The sequence below is a fragment of the Protopterus annectens genome, chromosome 3.part1 (genome assembly GCF_019279795.1).
Source record: "Protopterus annectens isolate FY-2018-M chromosome 3.part1, PAN1.0, whole genome shotgun sequence".
Lineage (NCBI taxonomy): Eukaryota > Metazoa > Chordata > Ceratodontiformes > Protopteridae > Protopterus > Protopterus annectens.
The window spans coordinates 286,237,226-286,249,563 of NC_056732.1; the positions used below are offsets into that span (position 1 = coordinate 286,237,226).

Below are 12,338 nucleotides of genomic sequence, written 5' to 3' on the forward strand. Positions count from 1 at the left end.
TGTGTGTGTATATGTGTGATTTATGTCATGCGAGTCTTAGCAACCTGTGTAGTGATAGTGCTACAAAAAAGATTTTTGTTAGGTAAGGTGGTGGGTTAATAGTTAGGGGGCAGGGATGGGGGGTACCAGCACCCTTGTTGCCTTATGTTAGATAGTCTTATAGCTTGCAATATTACTAGCACTCACTCTCACTGAGCCTCAGATCTGCAAGGTACCCCCACCATGACCGATCTAGGTTATTATTCTTGAATGAATATCAACATCAGTCTTCTCTTGACTTGCTGTACATCTGCTGACATTGTGATCTACCTTACTAATTCTGTGTGCTGTGCTTCCAACCAGACTCTATATCATTATCTTCCATTTTGTCCACGTTTCGAGGGCAACCATATGGACTATCTAGAAAACATCACTTTTTCTTCCTCACTTTCCTGACTTCTTTTTCATTAATATAAGTTCTGCAGTTGTAACTTCAATGAATACAGTTATGTGCTCACTGCTTTGGTCTTACTAGAACTGTACAGTATTCTTAAAAGAGAAGGAGGTAGAGTAGGTACTTATGATTAATATCAGTCACTTATACTGGGCTCACTGTTTACAAGTTCTCATTTTACTAGACAACCCCAACAGTAGCTCACATCACAATATAAATGTGTTATGCAGCTGTGGCATTAACATATTATAGTAGAATGACATGGTGCTGTTTAAGTTTAATACAAAAAGAGCTCAATTGTGATTCAGGTATGATTATAAGTGGAAACACCTGGGTGCATTATTTGGAAGGCTCAGTAACTTACTTTCAGTAACTGACCATGAAAATTTTGACAAGTCAGGCTGACACACCAAGCAAGGAGTTGTAGGATTTGGATCTCCTTTCCCATAGCATAGTCCTTCTATGTTGCATGTTTCTTCCTGAAATGAATTGAAAAATACATATATTACATTCATACTAATATGTTAAAAGTAATGTGACATTGTATTTTAGCTGTGACTAATAATGGGATATGTTTATTCATTGCAAGATGCTTCTTTGATAAATAATATGTTTATTTACTTATGTTTGTTTACCAGGGCAGAGCATTGATCAAATATGACCAATTGCAGACTACTGAACAAATGGCACATGGATTTGTTAATGCTAAATATTACTTTGTACTGGAACTGAACTGCAATAAAATGAGAAAATATAAGGCAGATAATAAGTATAAATTAAGACAGTAATCTTTCATTGCATTCAGATTGTCATGTTACAATATCACCCAGCAGTTATCATAGAGGGTTATGACTGAGAGTGGTAGTTTCTGTGGTACAAGGTTTGTTTCCCAACAGCTCTCATTTGCTTATGTTGTTACTTTGAGTAAATCGCTTAGACCCTAAAAAGGGACTGTATGCCTAGTTATGTACCTGGTTAACAGATAGGCATTATTAGGATTGATATAATGGTTAAGGTATTTATCTGACAGACACAAAGTCTTGACAGACACAAAGTACAGGGTTTAAAACAAAGTCAGTCTCAGTGTTGTAGCACAATTCCAAAGACCACTCTCGACCAATGTTTTTAGCGCTTTCATTCACTTTTATTAACGTGAACTTCTTCAGAAACAATTAGAACTACCCAAACTTCCCTTTTTATACATTCCTTCATTCTTAAAACAGGAAATGACATCACATATTAGTAATTAAAATCACTAAAAAGTAATTATATATATATATATATATATATACTATATAAATATATATATATATATATATATATATATATATATATATATATATATATATATATATATATATATATATATATATATATATATATATATATATATATATATATATATATATATATACTGGTTTTCTAAATATACTACTTTCAAATTTCTTATTTTCAACATCTATGTTCAGATGTAAATCCAAATAATCAATGGACTCACCATAACCATTAATTTTGAACCCCAAAAAATCTGTGGTAGAATTTAAATAACTAACATAGTCAACAAATTCCCCATATTCTCCATTCTGGTCTTGTATGTCCTGCAAAACCTATTATATTGGAAAAACTATACGTTGTTTAAAACGAAGGCTATACAAACATAATCTAGCTATTAAAAAGAAAGATTTATCTAATGATTAGCTAGACATGCAATTGTATGTTCTGAATTCAAAAAGTTTACATTTTTTGTCTTAGATAAGGTTGATAATGTGATTTTTGAAGGTGATAGCAATAACAAATTGGAATGCAAAGAAGCTTTTTGGCAGTTGTGCCTCGGTGCAGATCATGCACCTGGATTAAATGAATCTATCAATTTAAAATGTTTTTTACTGTATAAATGAACGGTAATGACATTTTTATATAGATATATAATTACTTTTTAGTAATTTTAATTACTAATATGTGATGTCATTTCCTGTTTTAAGAATGAAGGAATGTATAAAAAGGGAAGCTTGGGTAGTTCTAATTGTTTCTGAGGAAGTTCACGTTAATAAAAGTGAATGGAAGCGCTAAAAACATCGGTTGAGAGTGGTCTTTGAAATTGTGCTACAACACTGAGACTGAGTTTGTTTTAAGTTTTGAGATTCTAAAGTACAGGGTTTGATTCTCACCTTTGCAAGGGAAATTGACTCAACGTAAATGACCCACAATGGTAGGTAGCCTAGTACCAATCTATATGAGTGAAAACTATTTTTCAATCTTAGGTTTTTCACATTCCTGCCTATGTGTTGGATTAGTTGTGTTGTGTTGTAAATGTAGGTGCACAGCAGTATGTCATATTCCACCTGGAAGCTTTGTTGCTGCTTTGCTAACATGCTGTTACTACAAATACTACATTCCAGATCAGCAGTAATTCAACAGTTTCGAAACACAATGACTAAAACATTGTTGTACTGCAGATTGTTTGGCTATGAAAGAAAATTGTCTTACAACTTATTTATCCATCCATCTATCTATCTATCTATCTATCTATCTATCTATCTGTCTGTCTATCTATCTGTCTATCTATCTATCTATCTATCTATCTATCTATCTATCTATCTGTCTGTCTGTCTGTCTGTCTGTCTGTCTGTCTATCTGTCTGTCTGTCTATCTGTCTGTCTGTCTGCTATCTAGGTTAGTGTACCAGTCAGAGAACCTTTTCAGACACAGCCTGAGTCATAATGCATCAACAAATGTAGTTAGAATACACTACAGATTACAAACCCAGTATTTGCAAATTACATACAGAAGCACAGTTTACACATGTATATACAGAGCAACAAATAAGGCATGATTTTCAAATTTACGTACAGAGCCACACGAGGTGTGTACATATGCAGAACATATGTACACACCTCATGTACATATGCAGAACATATTTAGAATGAACTGCTGTTAGGGTTTATGTCATAGAGCATGAGAAAAAGCAAATTAATACAGCACAGTTTAAACATGACTGGGATTCATTAAGGTATTGTGAAGTGTATACTTGCATGTACACACTGAGGTACCTTTTCCCAATTAAGGAACTACCCTAACATTGAACTTCATGGTTCTAGACCACGAAGACATGCAGCAGCATGTAGGGCTGGATCCATCGCCATGCTGAATGTTAATGATGCATTTCAGTGGAGAGGCATATGCTTATTAGCAATATGCTCCCTCCTCTTGAACTGCTTCCAGGAAGACATCTACCTACTGAGTGATCAAAGAAATTTCTCAGCCATGTAGCTCAGCATAGTTGACTCCACCACATCACGGTATTAAACACTGCCAAAAGGCAGTGGTCAACTACTTAACACAACTGCGGTACACAGATTGGGGGTGGGGTGGGCAGATGCACTAGGCCATCCTGGCATTACTATTACAAGGAAGAGCTATAACAGTGGCACCAACATCAGTATAAGGATTAGGGTGGGAGGATAAGTTAGACCTCCAGGGATACTGTATAATGAAGTGCCTTAACAGCACTGACATCACAATGGGGACTGGGGGTGGGAGAACCACTAGACACAAGGAGACGCTAAATACTGAAGTGCCATAATGGCACAAACATCACAATGGGGATGAGGGGATGAAGGGACCTATTAGACATCAAGGATAAATCAAGGATTAAAGTGCCATAATGTCACCATCATCACTATGGTGATACACTAGACACCCAGGGCATAATAGATACATGCTATAATGGTATTTCAACTATTATAGAGTTGGTTGGAAATCACAGTAGGCCAGATATGCTAGGGACAAGTACCAGAACTGTGGTATGTGTGTTTGTGTGTGTGTGTATATGTGTGTGTGTGTGTGTGTGTGTGTGTGTGTGTGTGTGTGTGTGTGTTTGTGTTTTTATACATGTGAATGGGAGAGTGATGGTGGGATGATACTGCCTATACAAGCAGCAGTTTACTACTATGACATGCAGATTAGCGATGACCTGCCTGCTGTGGTAGTAAATGCAAATTAAAGACATGCAAATTAGCTGATAATAAAGCCTTAAGCCTTACCTTGTCACAACTGACATTTTTCTGAATCACTAATTGGCATATCATGGGAGTAGGGCTGTTTTAGCATGAGACATATGGCTTGTGTTAATGAATCCCTAGATATAACATCTGAAAAAAGAATGTATCAACATATTAAAATATGTGTTGCAACAAGTGAACTCATCCACAATTTCTGAAATAAGTATATTTAGATTCATCCTCTAGATATTATTTTGGAATACTGTGGTAACGACTGCAAAAACATGGTCGCCAACCACAACACCTCTGAGATCTTGTGGTGGCAAACCAAATGTCAGTGTTCCAACAAGGGTAACCTGCAATCCTCTTGTGCTAAGCAGAAGTTGAACATGGTGATAGAGGAGTTGCAGGCAGCCTGAAGTAGGCAAGCATGAAGGGACACAGATAAGGCAGAAGCAACAGCTGAAACCTACCATGTCAGTATAATCCAGGAGCAGAAGAATGGCTGAACCACTCAAAACACGCATCAAGGAAGGATAGCAGGAGGGACAGAAGGGGCATGTGGCAGTGAAAGGAACTTAGGTGAATGTAATAGGTTTGTGGTTGGGTGGTAGCACTTTAGTCTGGTTTGTTGCAACAGCAGATCCAAGGTTTAGTTAAAAATTCTTTTAGTGAGTGTTTAAAGGTTAGAGGATTATGATTTATTCTAAGGTTTATAGGAGCGCTGCTCCATGTTTTTAGTTATAGTGTAAGAGTAAGAACTTTGTCGTGCTGATTTACTGGGTTTATGCAAAGGCAGAAGTTGTTTATCCTCTGATCTAAGGATTCTTTTAAGAAGTTAACTATGGAGAATCAGTTTGAGTTCCAGATAGGCAATAGGCTAATTTATGATTCTGTGGACAGTAATGTGCTGTAGAAAGTTAGGATGGTATCAGAGTTCAAGCCAGTCAAGAGACTGTAAGGCAGTACAGTGATGGAACTAATAAGTCAGACTAGTTACAAATTTATCAACATTATTATAACACAATTCATGCTCTGAATTTAGTGACGTATGGAGACTGGTGAAAATAGGAGCTCCATAAGGCAGGGATGATAAGAGGTATGTGATGGCAAGGGTAGTTTGGTAGCTGTATTTAGAAAATGTTTATGCCTATATAGAATCCCTAAATTCAGATTTTTTTTACATTGCTCTGAATATGAGGATCAAATTTATGGTTTTCATCTGTTGTGACTCCTAGTAGTGCAGCATAGGGGACAGCTTTGATTTCTGTGTTACTCAGAGAAAGGATCTTGAAATTTGTTTTGTCTAATATCTGTGCTTTTTTTTTTTTTTGGCTCGTCAATGGAATTAGTGGGGGAGGGGTGTAGAGCTAACTGTAATAAGCAGATCACTTACAATGTAGTGATCGGTTTATTACAGTGAAGTGCTTTTCTCTCTTTATTTTTCTCTTCACTTGAAGAGCTGAGGGAGTGGGGTGCTGGTTCATAGTACTGGCCCAGGGTGCCGGCTGAACTAGCCACTCTTCTGATGAGAGCGAGAGCCTATCCATTTTACTGATTGATGTCTATTAAACAGGTAACTGGGAAACCACTGGAGAGTTTAGTGTGGAGAACAGTATCAAACGCCTTTGACAAATCAAGAACTAGTGATGAGACTAGCTTCCCGAATCCACAGCAGCACTGACGGTGTAAAAGAATGGGTGCAAGGCTGTTGTTGTGCTATGGGCTGCTCTAAAGCCATGTCGTGTAGAGGTTCACTTTTGATTTTGGAATAGATATTAGAGTAATTGTTGATGTAAAAATGTCTCTATAAGCAGTGGGAGAGAGGACCGCAATGGGATGATAGTTAGATACCTCAGTGGAGTTTCCTCCTCTGTGCAGAGAAATGATGAATGACTTTTTCCAAAATGCTGGGATATAGGATTCTGAGTTAGTTCTGTTGATTAGCAATGGCATTTGTTGCAAGTTTTAGATATTCACCTGGCAGTTTATCAGCAGTGATGGAGCTCCATTTGAGCTTTTAAGACAAATTTAAGCTGGTTGAAACAGATTGTAGAATAGAACTAGGGTAGTTAGTGTCCTATAATGAGATTATACTATTTCTGAAGATCCAGATTGTGTTGCTTCATTTTAATTTCTTCTTTCTTGTGGGTGCAAGACTTTTTAGGATATTGAGGGATAGTGTATTGAATTTACTTATAGCATCATCCAGAGTGAATAGTTTTATGATGTTCCAATTAATGGACGATAGGATATTTTGTAGACTTGCAGTTTGGGTGAATATGTGATTACTCCTTGCATGGGTTGAAAGGTGATCACTAAGGCAGATGGACAATATGCCAGCAGAGATGAATTTACTACTGCCAGATACTAGGATCCTTCATGTAAGGAGCTGTTAGTATTAATGTGGGATATGGGGCTGTTAACAAGTTTAGTATTAATGTGGGATATGGGGCTGTTATTAAGTTAACATAAGCTAAGTCCACTTTGGTCAAAAGAGAAACAACTGCTTGCCATTTACAAACAACAAAGGGCTGCTGGGTATCAGTCTGTATTCCAATAATGAAGCCAGAACTTGGAAAAAATTCATATATCAATCAGGTCTAACTCACACCATCATCTTTTCAAACCATTTCTAAAAGAATTTCTTTCTGACTTCTGGCTTTGTCTCTGCTCCTCATGTGGAACATAGCCTCCCCTAGCATCCTTCATCACCTTCTTTTAACTCATTTTAAAGCACTGAATCACTTAACTTTTTATCCCTTCTAATACTTCAGTTTATTGTAGTAAACAGCTATACCTACTTCTAATTTAGCACAACCAAATCTCCATTCCATCGCTACTTCTCTAGTAACATTTTAATTTTTGCTTACCCCTCTAATACCTTACTGCAATGTATTTCTTAAATTTCACCTACCTATATTATATACCATTTTTCTATCTGCAAATTCTCAATACAGTGCTATAAATTAATTTTTCTGAATATCAGTACAAATTTTATTATACTAACTATTATGTTATATGTACATTGTAATTGCATTATACAATTTGTTATTATAAATATTGATTGCATTATTTTTTTTCCTTGGAGCATTTCTGAACATGTTTCCACTGAAAAAGGGCGCCTGTGCCCAGTCAGACATTCAAGGCAAACTAATGTCAATGGATACATAAATAAATAAGTTATTTGAAGCCATATAGATTTATATTGGATAAGGGGAAGATGGGTGTAAGGTCTAGACAAGTGATGTTGGCATTTCCTAATCATGTAATTGCTTGTGGGATGGTTATAGATATCCAGTATATGAGTTCTTCCAATGTAGCTATATTGTCATGGGGTTATAGATATCCAGTATATGAGTTCTTCCAATGTAGCTATATTGTCATGGGGATGTAAAATGACAATAATACATATTTTTTATGTTTATTTAATGTCAGGAAAGTGAAGATGAGTTTGATTGGGTTGAAATTTGGTATAGATTCCTTACAGGTACAACTCTGATAGTTGTTGGGAAATAGTGTGATAAAACCTCTTTTCCTCCTTACATGGTCATTGCAGATAATATTACAACCAGAGAGTGTTATTTCAGCATCACGTATGCTAGGTGTTGGCCAGATTTCAGTTAAGGCTAGAATATTAAGGCTATGTAGGTATATCCAGGAATGTAATTTAGTGATTTTTTTACTTTATACTTCTATTTATTTTAGTGAAAGTTAGATTTTTGAGGTGGGATCTGATGAATGCATAGCTGGGATATGATGAGCTACAGGCTGTCTTGTTGCTGTTGGTGAGAGGCAGGCCCAGGATTTGGGTAAATGTTACTCCCTAAGAGAATATTAATAAAGTGGAATTCTGTTCCTATTTGTTTTTTAGAAAATATTTTTAGAGGAATTTTATTTTGCGTTGGTTTGAAATGGAGTTAAAAATGTATATTTGGTGCAAAGGTGTGGGGCTTCTTTAAATAGATTTGGTGAGATGAGAAGGCAACTCAGGGAAGAAGGATGAGTCGCTGGCTGAGTTAGAGTTGTAGAGATATTAGTTGCTATTATTGTGTTGTGGTAAGATGAGAAGTAGCTGAGAGGGAAGAGCAGAACAGAGGGTAAGTAACTGATTAGCATGTCTGATTAAAGGAGTAAATATTTTAATATGCCTAACAGGGAAGGACGGAAAGATAACAGGTGGTGGTTTATCTCTATTTGTAAAATAACATTTAATCTCCAGAGTCATTAGAGAGGATAACAGCCTGGAACTCCTCCATGTCCAACTTGCCGTTAATAAACCCCCTTATCATATTATAAGTAAATATAGGACCTCTTCTATGCTCACTTGGTCCATACCTCCTGTCTGACTAGTATGGAATCCCTATGCATTAAGTCAAACACCATTCTCCTAGGGGACGTCAACTACCCTGCCATCAGCTGGAAGATGTATACATCCCCTAACATGTGTGTCCATAGATTTATAGCTGTCATAAATACAAACTCTCTGGAGCATTTAGACTGCATCCTCAACTAGGTGAGATACTGTCCTAGACTTGACATGGTCCTCATCAATATGTGACAGCTCTGAAACTACATAGTCAGATCAGACCACAAATTAAATCACATTCACTATAAGACTGAAGCTGGGAGCATCTTCAAATATCTCAGTATTCAGACATTATGCAATGGCTAATCTACTAAAACTGAATGATGACCTGGATGAACTCAACACCCTTCCTCCAAACTGATGAACCAAGCAAGCAAAAATATATCATTACTGTAGCAAAAAAGTAATTAAGACACTTCATTTTAAGATTTGGTGTTTCATGTTGCATCTAGTCAGATGTTGTACCCATTTCACTAGTCAGATAGTATAACAATTGTCTAAAAACATGAATGTGACTGTTCAGTATCACTGTTCTCAAATTCCCAAGCCTCTAGTATAGTATAAAGAATGACTTAAATTATTAAAACTAGTTTAACTAAGATGCCTGAAGAGACATGTCTGAAAAGGCCAGATACATTACCTATATTACCTTTAGTATTGCTTTATATACATAATGCAGTTAGCTCTTCTAGAAAATATTCCGTTCATGAAATTTGCATGGGATGCCCTATGAGTTTACCAGCTATACCACTGTCCCATAACTCAGAGTTACAAAATATAGATGATGTACTTTTTCTATATTATAAAACCTTATTTATGTTCTGTGGCTAATCCATTCCCAAATACTGTCAATGCAAAAGAAGCTTGACCCATCCCTCCTGCCATGACATCAAGCCCAGTGATTGTGTCTATATCACATCACTTACCTGACAAAATTTACTTTAACCCAGATAGAACTACCTTTCTCTTGTCTTCTTCTTCACAACAACAACAGCCACAACCATCTGATGAGAGGGTTCAACAACATGGATCCCTATTTCCCACATCAGAAAAATCCACATTGATGGGACGAGCCAGTTGGAGATGTCACATGCCACCGAGGGCCATCAAAGCAGGAACAGCTATGCCTACCATCAACCCCAACTCAAGAATTTCCACAGAGACCAGAGCCAAGACCCAACTTGCTACCACTGGATACGAGGATTTGTGACCTAATATCACCAGTGATATTACTCAGTGATCCAAATAACCTGACTTTTAGATACATCATACAAATCAAGTGACAGAGCACCGCATGTGAAAATCATTATGCCATATTCAAGAGGCCAAAATGCACTTGGGAGTCAAGTCATTGATCCAGAGTAACTCACCCCTGCCTACAGTTCCTTGAAGAGTTACTGCAATTATTTTTATTCCAACACTGCTATAACTTTAGAATTAATGTATTAATCATTTTTGTTTTACTTTTGCTTATCTTACCTCTTGAACATCAGAGATGTTGCTTCCACCAAGAAAAGTGTAAAACACTGGCATCTCTAATGTCAAAGATATGAATGTGGCAAAGTGCTTGGTGTGTTCTTCCATTTATTCTACTCATGAGGCAGATGTACCCATGACAGTCACCCTATGCAATATATCAAAAGTACCCAAAGCCTTGTGAAATGACTCTCTAACTGTAGATGCCAATCCTCAGGCAGATGACACGGACAGAGTATCCCCTTCATCCATCTCCATAATAAAAAATGGTTATGTGTATATCCAGCAACAAAGACCCAACCCTATTAGTATAAGCCAGTGTGAGACTTTCCTTATCAAACCCTGCAACAGAGTGAGCTGTCTTGCCCTGTAAACCCTTACTGACAACATAGCATCAATTTGCATCAGTAAGGCAAACAAATATCCTTCACCTAAGACAATCATTTCTTAGAATATACCCAGCATCATCTTGATTCAGTAACCTGCACTGTTTTTGTTTCCTTGACTATTAAATGTACTACCCACCATATGACATGAACAGACACAGCAGTAATGAAATGTGACTTTTTCTTAAATCTTAAGATAGCCACCTCATCTTTTGGGCTATTTAACAAGATACACTTTATTTTTTGCAACAAAGCTTACTGGTGGCTCCCCAAAAGATGAGGGGGTTGGTGTTACATTGGATATGTAGGACTAGTTATTCATTGTACAACAAAACTGACTTATTGTGGATTTACCATCATCTAGAACAAGCTGCATTTAAAAGACTTTCCTTTATGGACCTATGTGATGATGTCATGTCGGGGGCAGGCATACCTCAGCTTATGGAGCACCAATGGCTGTTTAGGAATTTAAAAATGTCTAAGCTGCTTAACATGACCTTTGAGTCTGTTAATCAGATCACTATCAAACTGTTTCCCATGAAGCCTTTTGTGCTGCAGAACAGAAATCATGCTGCTTACAATTACTCTTACTGTATTGGTTATAGTTTTATTTTTCAGCAAAACTTTTTTAAACACCTTTATTGAATTATCACTTGTGACATAGACAAATTTTCATTTATACAAAAGTAATGAAACTGTATTAACAAATTAACATTAACAAACATTATACTTCACACACATTGCTCATTCCTCCCCTGTATGTATTGTTCCCACAATTCCCATTTTTCCAATGTAGTTTGCTCCTACCCTTTTCTAAAGATCTCAGTTGATATAGAAGTAATACTGCAAAAAGTATAAGCAGCTTGATTGACCAGTTTTTGGAAGAATTTATTAAATGTGTTTAAATAAAATTAGAAACCAAAATAGTTTTCATGTACAAATCTTACCATTGTAGATATTTATGATACATTTGTTCATAATAAAATGATTTACATTAAAAGCTGATAAAAGTGTGCTTACAAAGATTAGGTTGGTACAGCAAGTAAAAATGTCCATTGGGATGTTGAATACTATATTTGACTGTTCACAACTTTCAGTTTTGTGACAGGGATGTATTGTAAATAATATTTCATAGCATCAGATGGGAGATTGTGAAGGAATGAGATTTTCTATGAGAAAACAAAATGAGTTTAATTCATCTTGAATTAAAATGGAATGTAGGTCCATATGATATAGAATGTTATCCTGACATAAGCATATTCCATGCTTAGTTAGATCAGCTATACAGAAATAGAAGTAGTTATGATAAGAAAGCATAAGGATATATACTATCTGCAGGATCTTTCAGAAGCATGCATTGTTCACTCTGGTTGATCAGCTGAAAATCAATAATAAATGTTTCATTTATAGTGTGTGATTTTACTATAAAAACAACAGCTTTCCCCTATATCAGGGAGACCCAGGTTTATCTCTCTTAATTTTCTTTGATCTATCCATCCATTCGCAACCCCTTTTCTTATTTGTACACATGGGGTCGAGGTGTCACTTCAACAGTGACAATCATGTAGAACCAAGGTTTACACTGCCAGGTGGCTAGCCCTGTCATAGTAGTTCTTTCGCACCATATTCACACCTATATCCAATTTAGAGGGTCCAATCCATCTACTGCATAT

At 36.3% G+C, this 12,338-nt stretch overlaps 1 protein-coding gene across 1 annotated transcript in view; it reads right to left on the reverse strand.

Annotated features, from left to right (window-relative positions):
* VWDE (von Willebrand factor D and EGF domains) overlaps positions 1-12,338 on the reverse strand; it is a 740,920-nt gene that overhangs the window by 374,508 nt on the left and 354,074 nt on the right. Inside the window, exon 14 of the mRNA XM_044066200.1 lies at positions 798-912. Within this exon, the coding sequence (XP_043922135.1) occupies positions 798-912 (115 nt within the window). The remainder of the gene's footprint in view (positions 1-797; positions 913-12,338) is intronic.